Source organism: Stomoxys calcitrans, chromosome 5 (assembly GCF_963082655.1).
Source record: "Stomoxys calcitrans chromosome 5, idStoCalc2.1, whole genome shotgun sequence".
In the NCBI taxonomy this organism is placed as follows: domain Eukaryota; kingdom Metazoa; phylum Arthropoda; class Insecta; order Diptera; family Muscidae; genus Stomoxys; species Stomoxys calcitrans.
In genome coordinates, this window is record NC_081556.1 from 106,128,353 (window position 1) to 106,155,271 (window position 26,919).

The 26,919-nt window shown below is 36.7% G+C and overlaps 1 protein-coding gene across 1 annotated transcript in view; it reads left to right on the forward strand.

Moving 5' to 3' along the window:
* The first annotated feature begins 1,343 nt into the window (after positions 1–1,343).
* The window catches only part of LOC106081024 (uncharacterized), a 68,579-nt gene continuing 43,003 nt past the window's right edge, over positions 1,344–26,919 (forward strand). The window contains exon 1 of the mRNA XM_013242693.2: positions 1,344–2,783. Coding sequence (XP_013098147.2) covers positions 1,684–2,783 — 1,100 coding nt within the window. The 5' untranslated portion in view covers positions 1,344–1,683. The remainder of the gene's footprint in view (positions 2,784–26,919) is intronic.

Genomic DNA, 26,919 nt, shown 5'->3' on the forward strand with positions numbered 1-26,919 from the left:
CCGTAGAAGTGCCTGAAACGTCAGTTCTACCCCTTCCAGCATCCCACACTTTCGCCCGTTGCGCTGCCGGTACACACTCCTACGTCTTCTTCGTCGTGCACCGGATCGCTTTCTCGACCTGCTTGTGAGCTTAGCAAAGCCATCACTGACTTCTGCTCTCATCTCGCTATGCTCATCTCTCGATTCGGCTACGATAACTGTTTCGTTGTCTGAATCTGAATCAGAAATACCACCTTTACTTAAGGCTGGGGACGAACTGTGCATCCCTCTGGTTTATCTGTCTCTTCCTCATTTGTTATTCTGACGACTGGTTTTGCGCTTGAAGCATTACTCTCGACTACAGTTACCAAGGCATTCACACCTATAGGAATGACGAACAACATGATACGGCCTGATGCCACCATCGTAGCTCTTTGGTGTTTGAAGTCCATTCTGAATCTACACCTGGCCTTAAGATCTGCCTCTGCAATATTGAAGTTCAAATTCTTAACGTGAACAAATTTGGACTTGAAGGCCCTGCTTGAACTACTGCGAACTACAGAATACAACCCTCATAATCATAAGACATCAACGAATGAAAACCTGTTTGAGCTGAGTAAATTGAGAGGGAGTGAGAAAGAGAGCAAGGCAATGAAAATTGAAAACACCCGCTCTCCTTTAAACGCACACATAAAAACATAAGCGAACCGACCAGGACTGCCATATCGCCGATTTTTCGGCATTTTGACGATTTTTTGCTTCAAAAATAGTAGAGGGCCGACTAAATACCAATTTTTTCCAAATTTTGAATTATGAATTTCCTCATTTTTTAACAAAACAATAGCATAGAACGTAATTTGTTCGTATATTCTTGATCGTAGTTACATTCTAAGAATATCTGTCCGTGCCATGCCTGTGTGTCAATCATACTAAAATTTTACGCAGATAATCTTTATACAAAAGTCAGGTTACGATGGGCTTTATTAGATTATGTCTTGATAGTGCTCCGATATTAAACGATTTCGGATTTAACTTTGTAGTCTTTGCGTTCCACTGATTAAAAATGTTCCCATTTTTTAAAATTGGAGTGCCGATATTGCCGTTTTTTTGCAAAAACTGTTGATTTTCCTTCAAATTAATCTGGCAACCCTGAAACCGACCACTTACCGTTTGAGTGAGCGAGAATATTGTGCGTTTGTGTGTGCCACCATTGTGTTGGTGGTTGTTTGTATTTTGGAAATTGTCAATTAACTTGCTAGTGATAGAGAGAGTGAGAGGGAGAGAAGAAGAGAGAGCCGTCGCTGATGTATGTCTGTGAAGTAAACAAACATTTTCTAAATCAGTTTTTGGCGGTACACCGAACGTAACACATCGTAGTGCCGGGCTCACGTTAGTTTCAATCTAAAAATTATTAAAACGGAAATACGAAACATTAAAGTGTTTATGGATAAAATTTTACGTAAAATGACCAATTAATAAAAAGGAAAAGAAACAAATGCCATAGAGGAAAAAAAATTAACAAATTAAAAAAAAAAAATAAACAAAACTAAAATGCAGTGATTTATAGATTATTGGTGTTTGAGTTAGGGACCATTTTTTTTTAAATTTTTATAAAAGAGAATAAATAATCTGAAGGAAAAAATTATAAACAAAATTTGTGAAATATATAAAAGCATCTAAAAAGATTTAGTAAATTAAACAAAAATGTTCACTACACCAAAAAAGCAAAAACAACAGCAAAATATTTCCAATATGGATGCTAAGGATAATAACCCCCATCTTGGTCATTTGACAACAAACACCCCTAACTCAGCCACCATGATGACTATAACTACAACAGCAGCAACTACTACTGCAACATCCACCATTAACTCGGGTATGATGGTTGCATACGACAATGATACGCCAAATTCTAAATTTCAAGGAACATCATCGGCCACATATCTGGCAGTACCGGAAATAGTGATTAGCTCAAGCTGCAGCACGAACAGCTTAAATCGCATGACCTCCACCATGGCCAACTCGGAGGATATGGCTGTGGAGAGTACGGCTTTGTTGGAAACATCCTTGACATCCACAAATTCCAATGGCGGCGAGGAACGCCTAAATGACAACCGCCATCCTCTAAATGACCCAGAGGAATTGTCTGGCTCTGAGCCTCATATGCTGGCTGATGAATTTGAGCAATTCATACTAAATCGCACCACATCGGATAGTAACATTTTGGAATCGAGTATTTACAGTGAATTGCAATTTCCACCCTCATTACATGGTGGCAGCATTATCAGTGGTTTGGCAAGCCAAGGCGGGGGCTATGTAAGCAGTAGTGGCGGGCCCATTACCGCCAATTCTCCCCAAGTGGCGGGTCCACAGACCCCAGCAGCACCAAGTGGCCGGGCCACAAAACGCACTAAGCGAAAACACAAGACCAAGACCAAATGTACGGCCACTGCGGCCCAGCTGGCGGCAGCTGCCGCGGCCAGCCAAAGGGCCTCACCCACAGGCCATTATCCACCACGTTATACGGCCATTTTTATGGATCAACATCACAGTGGCCATCATCATCATCATCAGTATGGAAATGTTATGTCGGCTCATCATCACAGTGGCAACGCTGCCAATGCATTGGGACAAATTGCAAGTGCGGCAGCGTCTTCGCCCTTTCTGAATGCACCGGTGGCCGCCGCAGATGCGGGTGCAGCAGCGGCTGCAGCCTATATGCAACAGTTTCAGTATTTCCAGCAAAGACCCATGGTCACAAGCATGGCGCCACTGGGAGGTGGCAGTCATCGTAGACATCATAGGTGAGTTTGCCCTGAGGGGAATTAGCTTTTAAAGGACTTTTGAGGTTACATAGAAATAAAAAAATCTGATTATTTAGGAATCTACTGACACATTGCTGTATAGAAAAGGGAATAGTGAACCCGCTTGAAAAATAACTTAAAATGCTTGTATCTCTTTAAAAAGATATGTCATGAAGAAACATCAAAAATTCTACAGGGAAACATGTATGCTACATTTTTAAGGTTTCTCCGGACGGCGAGCCCCAATGCGACACCTTTTTGGGGAGAAGTTTTAAAATGCCAAAATACCTTACAAAAGTCGCCATTATTAGGAGGGTATAACCACCGCAGAAATTTTTTCTGATGTTCTCGCTAGGATTCGCATCCAGGTGTTCAGCATTGTAGGCGGACTAGCTTACCTCTGGGCTACAGTGGCCTCCAGTAAGCACTATTATCACTTGGTATCCTGTTGCTTTGTTAGAGTAAATCCCGTTTTTATATTCTCCAACATGGGATGGGCTTTGTCAATCCGTCTATCGAAAGCACGCCAACTTTCGAAGGAATAAAGCTAGGAGCTTGAAACTTTGCACGAATACTTCCTATTAGTGTGAGTTGGTTGCGATTGTTAATGGGCTAAATCGGTAAATTTTTTGCTATAGCTGCCATGTAAAACGGTCTTGGGTCTTGACTTCTTGAGCCTCTAAAGCCTCTAGAGGGCGCAATTCTTATACGATTTGCATCAAGTGTTTCATTTTGACTTCCAACAACTTTACCAAGTATGGCTCAAATGGGTTCATAACCTGATGTAGCTGTCATATAAACCAATCCTGGGTCTTGACTTCTTGAGCCTCTAGAGGGCGCAATTATAAACCGATTTGGCTGAAATTAAGCATGAGGTGTTTTGGTATGACCATCAACAACTGTGCCAAGTATGTTTCAAATCGGATCATAAACTGATATAGCTGCCATACAAACCTATTTCAGATCTTGACTTCTTGAGCCTCTAGAGGGCGCAATTCTTATCTGATATGGGTGAAATTTTACACCAAGTGTTTTATTTTGACCCCCAACAACTGTGCCAAGTATGGTCTAAATCGGTTACTAACCTGATATAGGTCCTTTATAAACCTATTTAGGATCTTGGCTTCTTGTGCTTCTAGAGGGCGCAATTATCATTCGATTTTGCTAAAATTTTGCAAGAAATGTTTTGGTTTGACCATCAACAACTGTACCAAGTATGGTTTAAATCGGTTCATAAACTGATACAGCTGCCATATAAACCGATATGGGATCTAGACTTCTTGAGCCTCTAGAGGGCGCAACTATTGTCCAGCTTGTCTGAAATTTTGCATGAGGTATGTAATTTTGACATCCAACAACTGTGTTAAGTATGGTCTAAATCGTTATTAACCTGATATAGCTCTCATATAACCCTATTTCGGATCTTGACTTCTTGAGCCTCTAGAGGGCGCAATTATCATCCGATTTGGCTGAAATTTACCATGAAGTGTTTTGGTGTGACCATCAAAAACTCTGCCAAGCATGGTCTAAATCGGTTGAAAACCTGATGTAGCTGCCATATAAAACGATCCTATATCTTAACTTTTTTAACCTCTAGAGGGCGCAATTATTATCCGATTTGGTTGAATTTTTGCATGAAGTGTTTTACTCTAACTTTTAACAATAGCACCATTTATGGTTCGAATCGGTTCATCACCTGATATGCAAAATGCAAATTTTGCCCGAGTCCGAACGGCGTGCCGTAGTGCGACACCTCTTTGGAGAGAAGTTCTACATGGCATAGTACTTCACAAATGTTGCCAGCATTAGGAGGGGAAAACCACCGCCAAAAATTTTTCTGTTGGTTTCGCCAGGATTTGAACCCAAGCGTTCAGCGTCATAGTCGGACATGCTAACCTTTGCGCTACGGTGGCCTCCAACCTCCACCTGATATAGCTGCCATATAATCCGATCTCGCATCTTGTCTTCCTGAGCCTCAGCAATGATTAACAGACAACTTTCCATTTTAGGTTCTAGTTCATATGGCGAGTTTATAAATCCAGTATCTTTCTTCTAGTTCTTTCAGTTAGTTCACTCATTCAGCCAGCTGCTTTGTTTGCCTTTTCGTTTACCGGTCAGAGTGTTTCGTTGTAAAAATGCGAAACAGATTGACCGGCAAACAAAGTGACCAAAAAACAGCTCACTGACTTAGTGAACTAACTGAACGAACTAGTTCAATGAGCTAAAGATTCAGTTAGTACTTACTTTTAGACGGACATACAGCGGGTTTTTTATGAAAAATATTGGAAAACACTTTGAGAGACGGAAGATTCCAAGTAAAAAACTGTAAAGTACAATAGTAGAAAATAGAAGAATTTTCAGTAACGCTATATGCCTAATACTAGTAAACCGATAAATTTGCACTTGGGATTTTAGTTACTGATTGTTTGGAAAGAACATTCGCAGGTTATAAAGTCTTTTTGATAGATTGAAGATTGCAAGTATCAAACTACATAGAAATCGAAATTTGTAGAATCTACAGAATATTTGCTGTATACATACTCAGCAATGATAAACAGACGACTTTGCATTTTAGGTTCTAGTTCGTATGACGATTTGCCTTGAAGAACATTCGCAGGTGTCAAAGATTTGTTTAAGTTATGTATGAAAATATAATTCCAATGTCGTTCTTAAAGTAAGCACAAAGTTCCATCTTAATCTTAAGCTCAGTGAACTAGTTCGTCCAGTGAGTTAATTAGTTCAGTGAGCTCTTTTGTTTGCCTTTTCGTTTACCGGTCAGTCTGCTTCGTTGTAAAAAGGCGAAACATATTGATCGGCAAACAAAGAGACAAAATATAGCCCACTTAACTAGTAAACCACCAAATAGTACTAGTTCATTGAGCTAAAGATTAAGATGGAACTTTCAAAACGCCATACAATGGATTAGTTATGAAAAATATTGGAAAACACTTTGAGAGACTGAAAGTTGCAACAAGCTGCAACGATGTCGAAAAAGTTTAAAAATTTACAGAACAATTATATACCCAGCTCAGATAAACAAATGAACTTGCCCATTATTTTCTGGCTCATTTGGTAAACAGATGACTTTTCCTTTTAGGTTTTAGTTCATATGGCGATACGCTTTGATATTCCCTTTTAGGTTCTTGATCATATGGCGATTTGCCTTGAAGAACATTTGCAGGTGTTTAATTTTTTTTCCATAAATGTGGTTGGTACTACAGAAGGTATTAATCCAATGTCGTTCTTAAAGTAAGCACTAAATATAAGCCAGTGAACTAGTTCATTCAGTTAGTTGGCTTGTTTAGCCAGCTGTTTTGTTTGCCTTTTCGTTTACCGGTCAGTGTGTTTCGCTGCCCTGTAAAATGCCAAAAACTGATTGACCGACAAACGAAAAGGCAAAACTAGCTCACTTAAATAGTGAACTAACTGAACGAAGTAGTTCACTGAGCGAAAGATTTAGTCAGTTCTTGCTTTTAAACAATATACAGCGGTTTTTTATGACGGATTGCCTCGAAAATACATTCGTAGGTGTCCTAATAACCTACCTTTTGAGATATAAAAACTTCCAAGTAACAAAATGTATTAAAATCGGAATTGGTAGCATTAACAGAAGAGTTGCTGTATACATACTCAGCAATGATAAACAGGCGCTGTGCCTTGAAGAACATTCGCAGGTGTTTAAGATTTTTTTCAATTTATGTGGTTGGTACAACAGAAGCTATAATTCCAATATCGTTCTTAAATTAAGCACTAAGTGTAGTTCAGTGAACTAGTTCGTTCATTTAGCTCACTAGTTCAGCCAGCTGTTTTGTTTGCCTTTTCGTTTAAAGGTCGGTCTGTTTTGATGTTAAGCAGGGAAACAGTTTAACCGGCAAACGAAGTGGCAAAAAAAAAGCTCACTGACATAGTGAACTAACTGAACGATCTAGATCACTGGGCTAAATATTAAGATAATACTTACTTAAGATAATACGACATATATTTTGTGAAAATATTGGAAACACTTTAAGAGACTGAAGAAACTGCAAAGAAGTAGAAAATCTTGGAATCTTCAGAACAGCTTTATACCCAGCACTAGTGAACAGATTAATGTGCCCATTATTTTCTAGTTCATTTGTCAGATTGCTTCGAAAGAACATTTGCAGGTTATTAAGACATTTTGAGCGATTGAAGGTTGCAAATAACAAACTGCAAGGAAGTTGAAATTGTTGTAATGTACAGAAGAGCTGCTATAATTTTTTTTTAACATTTTTTGTTCTAGTCCATAAGACGATTTACCTTGAAAGAAGATTCGCAGGGGTTTAAGATTTGTTTAAGTTATGAGGTTGTTAAGACGCCCCGGTAGCCGAGTTGGTAGGTGAGTCATGGATTCAATTCCAAACAGAGGCCTTGGTTTGTTAAGGACTGCCACTCTTACTCAACCTTAACTAATTCTATGTGGCTGGTACAACAATAGGTAAAGGGTGATTTTTTTGAGGTTAGGATTTTCATGCATTAGTATTTGACAGATCACGTGGGATTTCAGACATGGTGTCAAAGAGAAAGATGCTCAGTATGCTTTGACATTTCATCATGAATAGACTTACTAACGAGCAACGCTTGCAAATCATTGAATTTTATTACCAAAATCAGTGTTCGGTTCGAAATGTGTTAATTCATGTGTTCAGCGATGAGGCTCATTTCTGGTTGAATGGCTACGTAAATAAGCAAAATTGCCGCATTTGGAGTGAAGAGCAACCAGAAGCCGTTCAAGAACTGCCCATGCATCCCGAAAAATGCACTGTTTGGTGTGTGAATCATTGGACCGTATTTTTTCAAAGATGCTGTTGGACGCAACGTTACGGTGAATGAACACATTTCGAACCGAACACTGATTTTGGTAATAAAATTCAATGATTTGCAAGCGTTGCTCGTTAGTAAGTCTATTCATGATGAAATGTCAAAGCATACTGAGCATCTTTCTCTTTGACACCATGTCTGAAATCCCACGTGATCTGTCAAATACTAATGCATGAAAATCCTAACCTCAAAAAAATCACCCTTTTTAAGAAGATGTGTTTTATTTTGCCTTGGTGAATCTAAGTTCACATTGCCTAGTTCATTTAATACAAAGTAGTCAGATGTCAACCTCTTAGGGTAGAATTTTTCCATGGTTGCCAGAATCGTTTCAGGGTTGAATATTTCGCACTGAACTATTTCTCAGATGCCAATTTTTGGAGGCCACCGTGGCGCGAGGATAGCATGTTTGCAAATGAAGGCCAAACGCCTGGGTTCAAATCCCGGCGAGAATATCAATAAAATTTTCAGTGGTGGTTATCCTCTTTCTAATTCTGGCTACATTTGTGAGGTTTTCTGCCATGTTAAAACGTCTCTTCCATGTGGTGTCGCTATGCGGCACACCGTTTGGACTCGGCATAACAAAGGAGGAGGAGTTTAAACTTTAATCGGACTACACTCATTGATATGAGAGAAGTATCCCCTGTTGCTTAGTGGAATATTCGTGGAATATTCATTGATATAAGAGAAGTATCCTATGTAGAGGTACATCCACTGGGGGAAAGGTTTTCCAATTTTTAGCAGCAGTTTTGAGGGAAGCATGGAAGTGGAAACTCAGAGCACCTTAAAAAAGGTCTTTATTTTGGCGATTACATGACCCATATTTCAAAAATTCAAAAAATTTTTTCTTCTCCCAAAAATGTTTACTTTTCCCTCCCAGTTTTGTTCGTTAAACAAAAACATCCATTTTCATAGCTGTATGCTCCAATAGTATTTTTTAACATCTTGGTGTTAATTATTTTTCTCTGTAAGCTTTTTTGTGTATAATCCCTGGCATTACCTTGGTAGGCTGGCATATCACTCACCTCTAAAGAAAAAAAAGCAACATTTTGTAATACTAATTAATTTCAATGTTAGGCCACTATGTTGCCTGCCAATCCCTACAAAAAACAAAAAATTCACTCTCATTTCAGTTGATGACTATGACGATGATGAAATCAAGAGTTACACATCGGAAATTTTTATGAACGCGATATCCCAATCAAAGCGCCATCATATCAGCCACCAGCATCATTTTTTGGTTTCCGCAGTAACCAAACCCAAGAAACCAACCAAAAATATACTACAACAACACAAAACCCTCAAGTACTCGTGCCCAGGTTAAACCATTATCTTTGGGTTATTTGAAGTTGAAAATTTTCTTCAACCTTTTTTTTTTTTGCTAGGGTTGAGAGGTAATTATGGTCGACCAAATTGTCTTGAGATGAAAATTTAGTTTAATGATTATTATTTTGCTGCTGAGGCTTGGGCTTGAGTTTGTCTTGTATACAAACAACTTGAAATATGATTTCATAAGATTTTGAAAGTAATTTCTTTAATTTGAAATCTTGGCCAACAGCCAAGCTATCTAAGCAGATCACCACCACCATCATCATCATCATCTACCACTACTTCCACTACCTTTAAGACCCAAAGTAATTACATTTAAAGAGGTTAAACTTAAATTGCTTGATTGGCCTGCTTTTTGGCCTTAGTGAAGGAGCGTTGGAGAGAGATTTTTATTTTCATTCATTTTCTGCTTTGAGGAAAATTAACTTTCATTGCATGAAAGTTAAGCTAAGCTTGTTAAACTTTGTTGGCTTTGCCATTTATGCCAGTTAAAAGGTCAGAGATTTGGCAGTTCATATTTTTCTGAATAATGGCAGGGAATATAGTTTTATAAGGTTTCCGAAAGTTAGTTAGGTCAACATTCTATTGAAGTTATCAACTGGCAAAATTTTATTAGGGCAGAGATGGGAAAAAAAGGAAAACAACTATTACACTGAGAAAAATAAAGACAGAAGCACAAACAAACAATTCTCTAAAGACAAAATTTCTAAAATGATAAAATCTTCCCTAAAGACAAAATTTGAGAACATTTTCTCTAAAGAAAAAATTTCGGAAAATTTTCTCTAAAAATTTCAAAAAGTTTTAGGAAATTTTCTTTAAAGAAAAAAAATCATGAAATTTTCTCCGAATAATAAATTTTAGGACATTTTCTCTAAAGACAAAATTTCAGGAAATCTTCTCTAAAGACTGTCAAACCTGCAAAAATTAAAGCTTCTGGGAACCAAAAAGGATGATCGAGAGACCGGTTTACTTGGGAGCTATATAAGATAATTGACTGATTTGGATCGTATTTGGCACAGTTCTTGGAGTCGTAACAGAACACCGCATGTAAAATTTCAGCCAAATTGGACACCAATTGCACTTTGTAAGGCTCAAGAAGTCTAATCGGAAGATCGGTTTCTATGGGAGCTACATCTAAATCTGAACCGATATGGCCCATATGTCTGTGCAAAATTTCAAGTGGCCAGCTTTACGCGTTCGACCGCATAATGATTTCGACAGACGGACGGACGGACATGGCTAGATCGACTCAGAACGTCGAGACGATCAACAATATATACACTCTATGGGGTCTTATTCGAATATTTCGAGGTGTTACAAACAGAATGACTAGGTTAGTATACCCCCATCCTATGGTGGTGGGTACAAAAATCACCGAAATGGATAAATGAACCCTCCTCCACTACCACATCCATAGTAATGTGCAAATGGGGGCTGGTCTATACCATATTTGATTCAGGTCCCGATAGCTCTAATACAAGTCACAGTTTCAGCGAAATCGGGTAAAACATCCGCTTTTTATGGGATTAAGACCCTTAATTGGAAGATCGTTCTTCATGGCAGCTATATCTAAACAGAGTCTGATCTGGACCATATTTGAGTCGGATGTTGAAATGCTTAATACCAGTCACTTGGCCAAGTTTCAGCGAAATCGAATTATAATGGGCTTAAGACCCTAAATCGGCAGATCGGTCTATGTGACAGCTATATCTAAATATAGTCCGATCTGAAGCATATTTAAGTCGGATGTCGGGAGGCTTAAAACAACTCGCTGTTTCCATTTGTAGCGAAATCGGATAATAAATGCGCCTGTTACTACACCCCTACACCGGCATATCGGTCTATATGGCAGCTATATATAAATATGGTCCGATATTGACCATATTCAGTTTGTATATCAGGTCCATAGTACAACTTCGAGTATCACATTTCAGGGAAATCGAACAAAAAATGCGGCTTTTACGGGCTTAAGACCCTAAATCGTCAGATCGGTTTTATGACAGCTGTATCTATATATAGTCCGATGTGGCCCATTCAAGAACTTAACCTGCGCATAGAAGAAATGCGAGTCTGTAAAATATTTCCATTCAATATCTCAATTTTTAGAAACCGCTTTATCGTTCTTTAGAAATCGCGTTAATAAACAACATTGCCCAACACTGCCAACAGATATTCTCTGGAATCTTATTGACGTCCAGACCTCATAGGTCTCAATCGGACAGTGACCTGTAATGGCTTAAATGTCAGAGAGCGTTCACAGCCCCTAATTTGTGGACATCTGAACTAATGAACGAACTAGTTCAGTGAATTGAAATTAGCTGAAGTGAGCGTTGACTTGATATTCTCTGGAATCTTATTGACGTCCTCATCTCATAGGTCTTTAGCTGCAAAATTGCAAATTTCCCCACAAACATCCCATTAAGGAACAGGGGGCAGGCCATGCGAAAAAGCTAAGGGAGAGGTTTTTACATGGCTGCCATACCATATTTTCAAATGCCACAGTACTTGGCAAATGTCGCCACCTTTAGAAGGGGATAACCACTAAAGAAAATTTGTTCAGATGTTCTCGCCAGGATTCCAACCCAGGCCTATGACGTCATAGATGGTCATGACAACCTCTGCGCCATGGAGAACACATAATAAGTCGCACATACTAGAGTGTTACACAATTTGGCTATGTTCACAGTCTCTAATATGTGGCCATATGAAATAGTGAACTAACTAAACGAACTAGTTCATTGAACTCAAGTGAACGGTGACTTGATATTCTCTGGAAGGCGATGCGAAAAAGCTAAGGGAGAGGTTTTTACATGGCTGCGATACCATTTTATCAAATGCTACAGTACCTGGCAAATGTCACCAGCATTAGGAGGGCTTTTCGGATGTTCTCACCAGGATTCTAACCCAGGCCTACGGTGTCATTGACAGACATGCTTATATCTGCACCAAGGTGGCCCTATAACTGAGTACTGGGTTCTGGGAGTTACACAATTTGGCAGTGTTCACAGCCCCTAATATGTGGCCATATGAAATAGTGAACTAACTAAACGAACTAGTTCAGTGAACTAAAGTCTGCTCAAGTGAATGGTGACTTGATATGTTCTGAAATTTGTTTTGAAATGAGTTATTAAAAAAAAAATTTAAAATATCATGTTTCTTAATTGACTTTTTCAGAAAAAATTTTTTTCACAAAAAAAAAAAAAAATTATTAAAAAAATAAAATAATTTTTTTTTTCAAAAAATATTAAAAAACAAATTTAAAATAATTCTGAACCATTTGATGTATTTTTAAAGTTGTTATGGTGTATAAGTCAAGAAGCTCATCTATTTTTCTTAAGGCATTGTCACCCTTAGCCCTTGGGCTTAATGTTCTTGGATATTCCCCTTCTCCCACAACTGGACGGACACAAACTGGCCAAGTTAAAACGCCTACACCATTCTCTCAATTCTAAATTCATTATCAAAGTCCTTTTGTAGTTTCCTCAAGAAAAATTCAAATTACCACATTTCTAATTTTAACCCAGAAGCCTCTCATCCCTCGTTCCCTTGCCTTCACTGTGCAAACAACAGCAAAATTAATGAATATAATAACAATAATAATAACAATAATGATAATAACAACTTGACAGTGGCATATATAAATATCGTAATTGGCATGCTCCAAAGATCTCATGCCAACAGCAAAAAAAAAAAAAAAAACAAAAAAAAAATCTAAAATACTAAGAAGAAGTAAAGCCGAAGCGAAAGAAAACAAAGTTTGCTTTGACCCTCTGGTTCCCTACTTTTGACAGTCCCTTTTTGGTTGTCGTCTAAACGTTTCAAAAGATTACCATATTGACACACATGCAGCCAATAGTAGTCCCTTTTTCGTGGAACAAAACAACAACAATGACAAAAAAGAAGCAATAATGTCAAGAATACCAACAAAAGGGCCTTCTAAGGGACCGTGTTTTGGGTGGGGGGAGGGGAAGGGAGGCAATAGATGGGGCCGGTCGTTTTGGGAGGAAGAAGCTCTGGCTTTGACGCTGACAAAGAATGTCCATTATATTATTTGAAATATACAAAAATTCAAGACAGCCATACAAATGAAATCCCAAAACGGAATGGTATGGGTAGGGAGGGAAGAAAGAACTGCCAGTAACGTCCAATTTTCGAATATAAAAAACACACACAGCGGCAGCCGCACAACAATAGAATGGTGGACGGTCTGCTGCTCCAGCTAGGTTAGCAGCCACTTCATAGTAGCACTCGTGCAACATCAAAAGCACTTATTGCCACACAAAGACAGAGTGTATGAATGGATGAACGAACGGACGGACAGACCTATGGACGGATGGAGAGACGGACACAAAATTTAAGCGTCAAACAACAATGCCAATGATACGTTTAGTTTTCGTTTTTATTATACTATGATATGGGCTATCCCCCTAGCCCCCCCCCCCCCCCCCCAAAAAAAAAAAAAAAACACAACGGAAAAACAGAGCGTCCAGCAGATAGACGCACGAACAAACAGATATTCCCCATAAAAACGAAAAACAAAACACCATGCACATATTCAACAACAACAAATACTAGTAGAGTGAGGACTCCAAATTGTGGTTATTTTATGAAAATATCCCCATACCTATACAAAAAGAAAAAAGCTCTGAAAACAAAAAACATGTCACGCATGCAGCCAGTCAAACCAACAATTGCTAGTAGCACATTTCACAAAAGAAAAATAAGAGGTATCACCATCGTCATCATTATCATCATCATCCTCAGGGTGATCACTATCATCATCATCAGCCTCATCATGGGGTTCGTTTGTCTCTTTTTAAGTCCATCAATTGCTCAAGTCCGTCCATTTACATCCATGGCATATGTGCGTAAGTTTTGCCTGTTGGTGTGGTTTTTTTTTTTCTTCTTTGAGACACTTAAGTAAATCCAACCAAAACCATACCTCTTCAAGACAATCGTCACATACTCCCAACTGCAGAGACCAGAGACGACAACAAAATCCAATCCTCCAAGTAGCAAGAAAAAACCAAAAAAAAAAAAAAAACACCGATGCTATGGAGTAACATCCACCGGCAGCAGCAGTCTTAGCCATTATGGCTTTACTGGGGCTTCCACCACATTGTTGTATATGCAGGGTTATTACTCGTATATTAAAATCAGATCAAGAGACAGTAGCCCGAAAACAAATAAAACGACATGCCTATAGTTGGCAGACAGTTACAAAAGATATAAAGGGTTAGTATGAAATGATTGAGGAAAAAAATCCTCATTAAAGTCCAAAAGTGTGCTCTTCCGGTGTCAACATTTTCCCAAGAAATCCATAAATGCCTCATAATGTTTGAATTTGCCAAAAATTCTCTGCTGATTTCCAAAAAATCAAAAGGTTAACTAACTGAACAAACTAGTTCACTGAACTGAGCTGAAGTGAGCGGTTACTTGATATTTGCTGAAACCTTATTCATGGCCTCACCGGTCTCAATCTTGTAATCACTGTCAGATTGAGACCGGTGAGGCCATCAATAAGGTTTCAGCCAATATCAAGTCACCGCTCACTTCAGCTCAGTTCAGTGAACTAGTTCGTTCAGTTAGTACAATATACCTTTCGTTCTTTTGGAAATCAGCGGAGAATTTCTGCAAATTTAAACATTATGAGCCATTTATGGATTTCTTGGGAAAATGTCTTGTAATCTGGGAGTATGCACAGCCCCTAATTTGTGGCCATATGAACTAATGAACTAACTTAACGCACTAGTTCAGTAAACTGAAATAAAGTAAAGAGAGCGGTGACTTGATATTCTTTGGATTCTTATTGACATCCTCATGCATTCGTTATCAATCTCACTTTGATTTGTAATGGTCACTTAAGCTAGCAGTGTTTGTGATCATCGGAACTAATGAACTAACTAAACGAACTATTTCAGTAAACTGAAATGAGCTGAAATAAGTGGTGGCTTGATGAACAACATTGTCCAATCCTTCTGCCTGATGATCTGTATTTTCAAAGACGTTCTGACACTTTCGGCAGAAATCTTTACTGGTTACCATCAATCTCTCAGTAAGTTTTCCAAACTCAAGGTGATTTATCCAAATAGACATGATGAGTGCGACATCTATTTTAGCCGGTGGCAATGAAATAATATACTTTCTTAAACTCAAACATGTTAAGTTACTTAACCCAGGATGGATTAATGGCTACTTAATATTGAATCGCTTACAGCTTTAGTTGTGGCCATCTGAATTAACTAAATGAACTAGTTCTGGGAGATGAAGTGATCCATCACTTAATGAACGGCATTGCTCAACACTATCGGCAGATCGTCTGTAGGTTCTTAAACGTCATGGAGGCCACCGTAGCATAACCGCCTATGACGCTGAACGCCTGGGTTCAAATCCCAGCGAGAACATCAGGTAGTTATCCCCTACTAATGCTGGGGACATTTGTGAATCCTGATGTCATGCATAGAAGTCATGTATTGTAAAAACTTCGCAATGTAACACTTCGTTCGAACTCCATTTATATTTTATTTAGTACTAAATATATATAAATATAGTCCGATCTGTACCATATGTAGGTGTGATGACGGAAGGCTTAATATTGTACAACACACTATTTCAAGTTTCAGCGAAATCGGATTATAAATGCAGCTTTTATGGGCTCAATACCCTTAATCGACAGATCGCTCCACATGACAGCTATATCTGAATAAAGACCGATCTAACCCATATTTGAGTAGGACATCGGGACGCTTTAATCAACACACTACTTCAAATTTCAGCCAAATCGGATAATAATTGCGCCTTTTATGGGCTTAAGACCCTAAATCGGCAGATCCGCCTACATGGCAGCTATATTTAAATATAGTCAAATCTGGACTATATTTAGATGTGATGACGGAAGGCTTAATACAACTCACTGTTTCAGTGAAATCGGGTTATAAATGCAGCTTTTATGGGCTCAAGACCCGTTAACGGCAGATCGGTCTATATGGCAGCTATATGTAAATATGATCCGATATGGGCCATATTCGGTTTTAATAACGGGCCCCTAGTACAACTTCTTGTTTCAAATTTCAACGAAATCGCACATAAATTGGGTCTTTTACGGGCTTAAGACCCTAAACCGCCAGATTGGTCTATATGGCAGCTATATACAAATATAGTCCGATTTAGCCCATTCAAGAAGTCAACCTGCGTATGGAAGAAATATGAATTTGTGCAAAACTTGTACTCAATATCTGACGGACACACGGACGTACAGATACACGCACATTGTTAAATCGTGTCACAAATGGATATTTCGATGTGTTGCAAACGAAATGACTAAATGAAAATACCCCTATCCTATGGTGGTGGGTATAAAAATAGGGAGATCTATTTATATAGAAGGAATATCATTACACAGACCGAATAAAACCAAATTTAAGGAAGTCAGTTAGCAGTCATCAGAGAGATATCATTGCAAAAAATTTTACCTAATCGTAAAAAAATTGCGCCCTCTATAGCCGCAATGTATCTTAAAGAATTCATTCTCTGTCGGATCGCCTATTTTTGTTAAATTTTGGAAAAAAAAGAATAACTTTTCCGATAGTATCGATAGGTAAAATGTCAATCGATAATCAGACAAAAAATAAAATATCGATAATGTCATCGATTTTTTGCCAACTCTAACTTAAAGTCAATATACCAACTTTGTTATGTTGTTGTTAAAGCAGTGGACTATTTATAGAACTTTTCAAGGCACTGCCTTTCTTAATGGGAAATTTCAAAGTAAAGAGGCAATACAAGATAAAATATAAAATTTAGTTATAGAAAACTACCTTAATTAACCAAAATCATATATTTCATCCCTCATAGCTTAGGCAATTAGCTATGTGGAAATATCCAATTGATCTCAGCTAACTAATTTAACTTTAGTTTTTTGATTTTTCCAATCGAATTTGTGGCTTGTTTTAAGGTTTCTTGGTATTATGGCTGTATTTTGATATTCTGTATCATCAGTGTCTCTGCAACCACTGAGCCAAATGCACGATTTTGTAAATGTTTTAAGATTTTTGGTATTGATGCTTAATTTTGACATCCATTACAAACTGCATCATCAGTGTCTCCGTAACCATATTTGACGCCATTGTACAAAAACTTATTATTGCTTCTTGGGGAGCGTTTTACTAGTTCACATTTTGTATATTTTTTATCGTCTACTGATGTTATGGCTTTAAATGGAACACCGGATTTATTTTGCATCATCAGTGTCTCTGTGACAATATTTGTTACTAACTCTGGTACTAATACTAGAAAATTTTGTCATTCGTCTTTGAATGATGGATATAAAACTACTATACGGCCTGGATATTTTCCTTCATGTGACATGTTTCCAAATTTCATATTTCATGTCATATTTTTGGTTAATATGACATCTTTTAGATCTCTTTTGACTTACATATATTCATGGTCATATAATTTAGTTCAACTATATTTTATTTTTTTTTAATAATGGATTACTACTTTCCACGACATAAACAAAAGGATTAGCATTTAACGAAATGATGTATGTATTATACTTGGAGCTCCCAAATATTGCAAAACAGCTGTAGGAGTGCAATATTTAAAAATATTACTTCAAGAAAACTATAGTATAATAGATTTATGATGGATTCTCAAGGTTTGATGTGGTTGAAGTGTTCTAAGGCCAAAATTAAAATAAAAATATCCATGTCATATTTTGAAAAATTTGTTCATGCGTGGGTGACAATAGCCATTTTTTTTGGTTTTTTGATTAATTTTTGGTGAAATTTTTTTTTTTTTTTTTTTTTTTTGGAAAAATTTCCCATACCTACCTCTTTTCTGAGAAACAACTTACCACAGCATGCCAACTGTGGATTAAAAGCCTACAAGCGAAACTTTAATGACGTTTTTTTTCAACCTTGCTTGCCATTCCTTCATTTTCAGACATCTTTTCATTGCAAAGCATTTGATTTTATTTCAAGATTTCCCGAAAAATGTTTATTGTTCTGGTTATTCTCATTTTGTTAAGGGCTTCCAAGGGGTCATTAAGGAAGAACAACAAATCAACACAATTCATCAAAGTAATCTCACAAAATTTTAAGGGGGTAAATAACTATAACGGCTATACTTTTGTTTTAAGGGTTAACATAACTATTTCACTTTGTCGGCTTTGAAATAAAAAAAAGAAGAAACAACATCTGCTTGTCATAGCATCAAATCAACCAATTTATTTCTCTCCAAAATATTTTAGCTAATTTTGAATTTTCTTCAAAAATCAGGTCATTTTCAAACATATTTGTATCTATAGTACATTAGAAGGAAAAGAAAGAGCATAGGGAAAGCGACAACATATGTCTTGGGGGTTACAAAGTTGTTGGTTTTATCCATCTTTTCTTTCCAATTGAGTTGTAGCAAAGCATTTATTCCCCTCATCCAATGGCACTTGTCTCAATTTATTGTCCCCTAAAATTAATTATTGTAAATTTATCATTGACAATGATGTGCTGTAGTGCCTAGGGTGCTTTATATTGGACATTTAAAGAGATTTGTGGAGAAAACCTCAAGTCTTTGATGGTTTCTTATTTGTTTCGAATGCAGATCGATGTCGGCAGGGGATTACATGAAAGATTATTGAATAGTTTTGTAAATGGGCTATGCATGGCCAATATGGAATTGTTTTTGATGATGACCATTTGTCAGTCTCTTTTAATGAAGCTGTCTATATATTAACAGTATTTTATGAAGTCGGTTAATTAGACGAATTTATGGGAAAATATAAGAAAATTAGAAAAAAACAAATTAGCCTATTTTACTAATTTTCAGATTAGTTTCCATTAGAAGAAGAAAATCAAAAATATAATCATTATTAAAAAATTACAACGAATTTTACTTTTTAATTAAAAAAACAATGCTGTTTTTACGAATATACTTGAAATTTTCGGAAAATTTGCTTTTTATAGAAAATTTTCGGAAAATTTACTTTTTATAGAAAATTTTCGAAAATTTTACTATTTATAGGAAATTTTTGGAAAATTTGCTATTTATAATAAATTTTCCGAAAATTTGCTTTTTATAGAAAATTTTCGGAAAATTTGTTATTTATAGGAAATTTTTGGAAAATTTGCTATTTATAGGAAATTTTCGGAAAATTTGCTATTTAAAGGAAATTTTCGGAAAATTTGTTCTTTATAGGAAATTTTCGGAAAATTTGCTATTTATATTGGATTGCCCAAAAAGTAATTGCGGATTTTTTAAAAGAAAGTAAATTCATTTTTAATAAATCTTAGAATGAACTTTAATCAAATATACTTTTTTACACTTTTTTTCTAAAGCAAGCTAAAAGTCACAGCTGATAACTGACAGAAGAAAGAATGCAATTACAGAGTCACAAGCTGTGAAAAAATTTGTCAACGCCGACTATATGAAAAATCCGTAATTACTTTTTGGGCAACCCAATAGTAAATTTTTGGGAAAATTTGCTATTTATAGTAAATTTTCGGAAAATTGCCATATATATTGGTGGTTATCCCCTCCTTATGTTGGCAACATATGTGAGGTACTATGTTATTTTATGAAATGTTTATGTGCAAATTTTGGTTTACTCCCTTATAACCATCATTGGACTCCCATATTATTGTGGGTAAAAATATATCAGTTTGGATGTATTTTAGAGGTGAGGTGGCCGCCCACCCCTTTGACCCTTTAAGTAAATATAGGCTTCGTGCTTAACTCTCAAACACTTTATATGACCCCTATATTACCATAGTCGGTAAAAGACTCATGTTTCATTCTGCCCGATATTGCCGTGATTGGTCTATATATCCAATTGAAGGGGAGCACTTTTTGAAGGTGGTACCTTAGACATTCCGCCCAAATATGAATTTCAAATTTGTGCTCCACTACCAAATACCTTTCATTTAGACCCAAAATTGCCATGGTTGATAAATATGTACGGTTTGGAGGGCATTTTGGGGCTGAGTCTGGTACACATCAACTGTAGCCTTGATCGGATAAATTGCGCGGTTGGGGGTTTTCCATTGCAAAAATGCAAATTTTGCCCACGAACATTCCATTAAGAAACAGGGGCAAACTTCTTACATATCAATGAGTGCAGTCCGATTCAAGTTTAAGCTCAATGATAAGGGGCCTCCATTTTCTAGCCGAGTCCGAACGGCGCACCGCAGTGGGACACCTCTTTGGAGAGAAGTTTTACATGGCATTGTACCTCACAAGTGTTGCCAGCATTAGGAGGGGAAAACCACCGTTGAAAAATTTTTCTGATCGTCTCGCCATACCATACCATATTCGTATTCCACTTTCCAATACCTTTCATCTGATACCCATATTGTTCCGATGGGACCACTTTTCATTTTGGGTTTTGTTTTTGGGTTATGGCGGAGGGTGCGTCCCCTTCCGATATTAAGAAAGTATATAGCCGATGTTTTCTTCCAGACAAACCTACACAATCTGTGAAAATTTTGAGAAAAACGGTTCTGCTGTTTTTGAGTCTATGCGGAACAAACAACCAAACCAAGTCCCACATGGTCGTGATTGGCCAATATGCCCATTTGGTGTGTGTAACAGATTTGTAATCTACTCCCGAATACCTTTTATTTGAGTCCCATATTGACATGAACGTTCGAAAATGTCTGTTTGGGAGAGTTTTGGGGTTAGGGCGACTTCCTAGGTACTTAGATCAAATTTTTAATAACATATTCGTATTTTACTCTTCAATACCTTTTATTTGATACCCATATTGGCCTTATTGGTCCACCTTTATTTTTGGGTTGTACTTTTGAGATAAGGGGAAGGGTCCATCCCCTTCCAATAGCAACAAATTATATAGCCTATTGCTGCTTTCAGGAGGCCAGAGGTTAGCATGTCCGTCTATGACGGACATCCATCCCCTTCCGATATCAACAAATTATATAGCCTATTTCTGCTTTCAGGAGGCCACTGTAGTGCAGAGGTAAGCATGTCCGTCTATCACGCTGATCGCCTGTGTTCGAATCCTGGCGAGACCATCAGAAAAAACACGCGGGCAAAATTTACATTAGCATTACTGCTTCGAGATAATATTCTTAATCTATTCCCTAATTACTTTTATTTGAGTCCCATATTGTCATTTAAGGTTGGTTGAGGCCCTCTTGGTATATTGACCCAATGTTTTTTTTTTTATCAAATTAATACTCCACTGCCGAATACCTTTCATTTGAGTCCCATACTGTCCCTATCGGTCCACTTTTACATTTGGGTGGTGCTTTTGGGGTAAGGGGGAGAGTCCCTTACCCCCCTTACGATATCAAAAAATTGTATAGTCTTCTGCTTCCTCCAGACCATATTCGCAATCGACTCCCTAATAACTTGTATTGGAGTCCCATATTGTACCGTTCGGACCACTTTTATTTTTGTGTGGTGGTGGAGGGAGGTCCGCTCACTTCCGATATCAACAAATTATATAGCCTATTGCTCCTTGCAGACCATATTCGTAACAAATTATATAGCCTAATGCTCTTTGCAAACCATGTTCGTAATTTACTTCCTAAAACCTTTCATTTGAGTCCCATATTGTTATTACCGCCCAATATGCCTATTCGAGGGGGTTTTTTGGAGTCGGGGCGGCCCCTAAGTACCTGGATCCAATTTTTAATATTAAGTTGTACTCTATCCTGGAATACCTTCCATTTGAGTCCCATATTCTCCTGATCGGTCTACTTTTATTTTTAAGTCGGGCTTTCAGGGTAAGGGCAGGGTACCCCCCGTCTGATATCAAAAAATTGTGTAGTTTTTATTTTTATTTTTATTTATATTTTTATTTTATTTCTTTTTTGTTTTCCTTTACTTTATTCTATTTTATTTTATTTTATTTTATCTTATCTTATTTAGTTATTTTGTATATTTTATTTTAAATTTATTTTTGTTTTTTTTTTCAATAAAATTTTTGTTCTACTTTCTCCGACTTCCCAAAATCATCATCTCTTGTTATAGTATAGCAAAAATCCGAAAAGGAACCCCCAATCAGTAACAACAACCTATGATTCTACATGATATTGACTGTTAATTAACATCTCATTGTCATAGTTAAAACTCCCAACCTCCAACGTCTTGCTTTTAATTAGATCTATGGCCCTATCGACGCCGTCTATGATCTTATTCCTCCGTAAGAAAAATAAATAGTTCACTTTAAATAGATTTCACATTTGAGTAGGCGCTATATTTGCTACACTTTTTCCACATAAGAAAAATAAACAAAAATTGTTGCTGTTAAAAAATATCAATCTTTTCTTTCAAAAATGTTTTTTTTAGTTTTTTCCATTTCTCATTTCGATGCTAATTGTATAAACAAATGATATTTAAAGTAAATAAGGCGAAAAAAATTCCAAACCTATGTTGAGTGTTCTAGTGTGTTGTTATCATCGCGTTGCCCCCCTAAGAAAAGATTTGTGATAACAAAAAACAAAATTGGTTTGAGGGCGAGAATGGAAAACAAGAAGCTTCACTCAATCGACCACCATATTTGGACGGGAAATGTAAAGTAAATATTTGACTTTCTGTTGGGGTATTTATACGATTTCGGTTTGGTCTGATGGTTATCGAACTGAAAAGACATGAAAGTAATCACACCATTAGAATTTGAAAGAAAAACAAAAGAAAATACTGAAGAAAAATCGGAAAAAAAAACAACTTATGGCAGAGCTAAACAAGTGCCTGTCTGATTTATGGTTAGCGGAACAAATCAAAATTTTAATTGATTTATTGTAAGGTAAGTTTAGGTTCGAAAAAATTAAGTGAAGCAAATGTACTTATTTTAAATAAAATTGGAGTAAAATTAAACTAAAAAAATTTTTTTCATAGCAAAAATTAGAAACAATACAATGTTCGTAAAAAAACTCATCTATTGGGTCAATTTGAGCTTTAGACACTGAGTGGATTTTTGGAGTGCCGTCCTCCAACCACAACACCATATAGCATAATTGGTCTGACAACTGCAGTATACAGCCAGAGAATGACACACAGTATACTCGTTAGCCCCCAAATGTTACCACCACCGAAGGATTGTGGTGAATTTATTAACCGATTTTGTTGAAATTATTCGCAATGAGTAACGTTACGCCCATCGGCATTCGTACCGAATATGATTAAGATCGGTGTATATTTCGATATAACTGTTATATAGACCAATCTTTCAATTTAAGGTCCTGGACTCATAATATGAGCATTTATTGGCCGATTTGGCAGAAATTCGGCACAGTGAACCCTGCTAAGCTCTTCGGTCTATCTATCGATATTTGAATAAAGCTGAGACATGCACATCTTCCGATTAAAGTTCTTGGGTTCATAAAAGGCGAATTTTTTAACCGATGATTTTGGTATAATTTCTGAATAAGGTGGAGACCAGACTATATTTACTTATATAGCTACTCGTATGTGTTCATAAATAATAAATTTTTCACCGTATTATGGCGAAAGGTGATTAATTTATATATCCAAGGTGGTGCGTATCCAAAGTTCGGCTTTTTACTGGTTATACCCTCCACCATTGGATATAGCTGGCACATAGACCAACATTTTGTTATACAAAACTGAACAGTGACTTGTATTTATTAGACCACCACAATGACCAAATTCGGCACTTGGTCCAAATCGCACCATCTATAATTTAACCATGAATTGTCTTACAAACGAACAACGCTTGCAAATTATTGAATTTTATTATTAAAACGCGTGCTCTGTTAAGGAAGATCATCGCGCACTTCTTCCATTCCCTTGTCGAAGCTCATTTTTGGCTCATTGGGTACGTATATAAGCAGAATTGTCGATTTTTGAGTGAAAATCAGCCAGAAGCATTGCAGGAGCCAGCAATGCATCCAGAAAAAGTCACAGTTTGCTGAGGTTTATGGGCTGGCGGCATCATTGGACCGTACTTCTTCAAACATGATGCGAATCGTAACGTCATTGTGAATGGTGAGCGCTGCCGTGAGATGATATCCAACTTTTTTTTTGCCCAATGGCATGTGATTTCAACAAAACGGTGCAACATGCCACCCAGCACGCGTCGCAATGGACTTAGGTTAGGTTAGGTAAGAGTAGCAGTGCCTTACAGACTCACTTAGACAATTCTAGGTCCATTGTGATACCACAGTAGCGACAGACCAAGGCTTCTCGAGGGAATCGAACCCACGACACCTGCACTGGTAATCAAAGCACGCTACCAACTTGGCTACAATGAAGTTCGGTGAACATTTTATTTCACATTTAGGATCGATCAAATGGTCGCTTAGATCGTGCAATGTAACGCCTTAAGGCTATTTTTTGTGGAGCTATACTAAAGCTCATGTCTATAAAGACAAGCCCGCTTCAATTGACCCATTGGAAGAAAACATTGCAGCATTTATTCGTGAGATACCGACCGAGATGTTGGGAAGAGTATGCCGAAATTAGACTAAGCGGATGAAGCACTTGAGGCATAGTCACGGTCAACATTTGCATGATATAATTTTAAAACATTAAATTATGTGGAATATCGATTCAAATAAAGATTTCCTGAATTTTATGTGTTTCACCCTTTAGAAATTTAAAAAATTTTCTGTTTTTTTTTTATTTTATTTATTTTATATTTAAAGTAATTTTTTTTGATATTTTGTTTTTTTTTTTTGTCTCTATTGGAAACTTGTTTTCCATAGGAAGTAATTAAGAATTAATTCTTTGTCTTATATTTGTATGCTATAGTTTAATTTTTTAGTTTTCCCTTTGTTCCCTTTGACTTACATGTTTTATGTGTATCTTAGCCTTTTATAACAAAAACAATTACACGTTTGATTTATGACCAATTCAAAGCAAGGCGATTCATTTATCATATCATTAGTTGGCTAAAGATGTTAATTAAGCGTTGTAGGTTTTTTGTTTTGGTGCTGTGAATAGCCCTAACCTTAAGAGATAAGCCCTTAGCTTCAAAGTCAATAGACTGCTCTTTTTTTTTAAAGAAAACTCATATGTATCTTAATTAGAATATAGATATAATTTAAATATATAAAATTTTTTTTCTGTGTTTAGCCTAAATGGCGTATAAAGCTTATGTTGTTAATAAATGGATTAGAATACTTTAGAGTTTTTGTATTGGACAAAATAAGTCAAAAGTGCTCTTAAAAGGTTCCATTTGTTCTCTGGGTTCTTTTTGGTTTGGTTTTTTTTCTATGTTATCGGACACCATCATGGCACCTACTAAATACAGACAATTTATGAGGCATGTGTCGTTTCACTTTATCCCTTGTCCGTCTGTCCTTTGGTTAATGGCTTTGATGCATTTAACAGTTTGTCCGTCCACATATGCCACAGTTTTTTCCCTCTCACTCTCTTTCGCTCTTGTCCATCCTTGGTGTACGCCCTATCTTTATTTTCTTGATATTCTGTCATTTTTGTCCTCTTATACCCTCTATGGCTTTGAAGAACGCCTCTCAATATCAGTTTTCATTACAAGTTTCCGTCTTTTGTTTTTCTTACCCACCCCCTTCTTTTTTGAAAAATCAAAAAAAAGATATCGAACACTTTTCGGTTTTCAGCTTCTTTTGAGCAGCGATACAAAAATGTAGGGGACATTTGCTGGGTTTCAATACTTTCTGTTGTTGTTGCTGTTGTGGTGGTTTTTTGTTCTAAACATTTCTAAGATTTCAAACTTGTTGTTGCTTTTGCTTCTCTCAAACATGAGTTTTCAGTTTTTATGCCGCCTAACAGCAGATTGCCTTCATTGCCATTCCTCTGATGCCTTGCCATTGGGGTCTTAAGTAGTTTCTTTGTTGGCGGCTTTGACTTTTTGATGTTGTTCAATGAAAGATTTTTGTTTTTTCCCTCAAACTAAACCACACCAAAAAATCCAAAAAAAAAAAAAAACATGTGTGAAGTGAAAAGGGTTTTTTTTTAGATTTTTAGAGTTTTCCCCCCCAAAAAAAATCCCATTTTTATAACATGTGACATGAATTGGTTTTCTTTTTTTTCTTTGGATTTTGTAAACACCAAAAACCTCAATGAAGTTCATTTTTGAGGCTTTGATCGAACAACCACAAACAGAAAAATGTCCATAAAACCTCAGAATGACATACATTAAAAAAAACAGCTTCTGACACTTGATTAGGTGGCAGAGACATGCCCGAGGAAACAAAAAACACACAAAATGACATGAAAAATACCACACCACCTAGTTAATTAACCAAACAGCATTTTTTTTTATTTCACCAACCTTTGAATGCTGTTGGCATTGGCAATGTTGGCCCAAAAGGGATTGTCGCCCTGGCAAATACTTACTCCTTTCTGTGTTTTGTTTTTTTTTTCAGAGACTTCTGCTACCCCTCAGCCAAAATTTAATTAAAAGTGTAAATAAAACAATTTGTTAAAGTTAATGAGAAAGAGTGCCAACAATATTTTAACCCTTAGAGATGAATATGGCATTGACTTCAACAAAGGAGTCATATTCAAACACTAAGGCTAATTAGAACCCTTTAGGAATAGGCTGTGAATTGTACAAAAATGAATTCAAATTCTACCCCAGTGAACCCAAGCCACGCAAGGCAAAGCATATCTTGACTTCACAAACGCCCATATAAATATTCCATGTTCCTTGTTCAATATGGAGTTTGCGCCTACCTGAACACCTTTTGTTTTACTAATTCATCTTGTAAATTAGCTAAGAAGAAGTCAATAATTAAAATCCTTGAAATTCTTCCCTTAATCCAGTAAATAAAACCCTTCTTCTTTGTTTTTATAAAGAAAGGATTTTAAAAACCCCACAAATTGTTAACCCCTGGTCTTAAAAATTTGTAGTTTTGTGCAAGGATTGTTCATAACTTGCCCTACCCTTATTAGTTAATGTACTTCAATAGAAAAATAAAAATCCCTATTTTTCTCAAATATTTTTTTTTCCAAAACAATCCCTTGTCCTTATACTTTTCCTTTTGTTATCTTTTTCTTTTAAAAT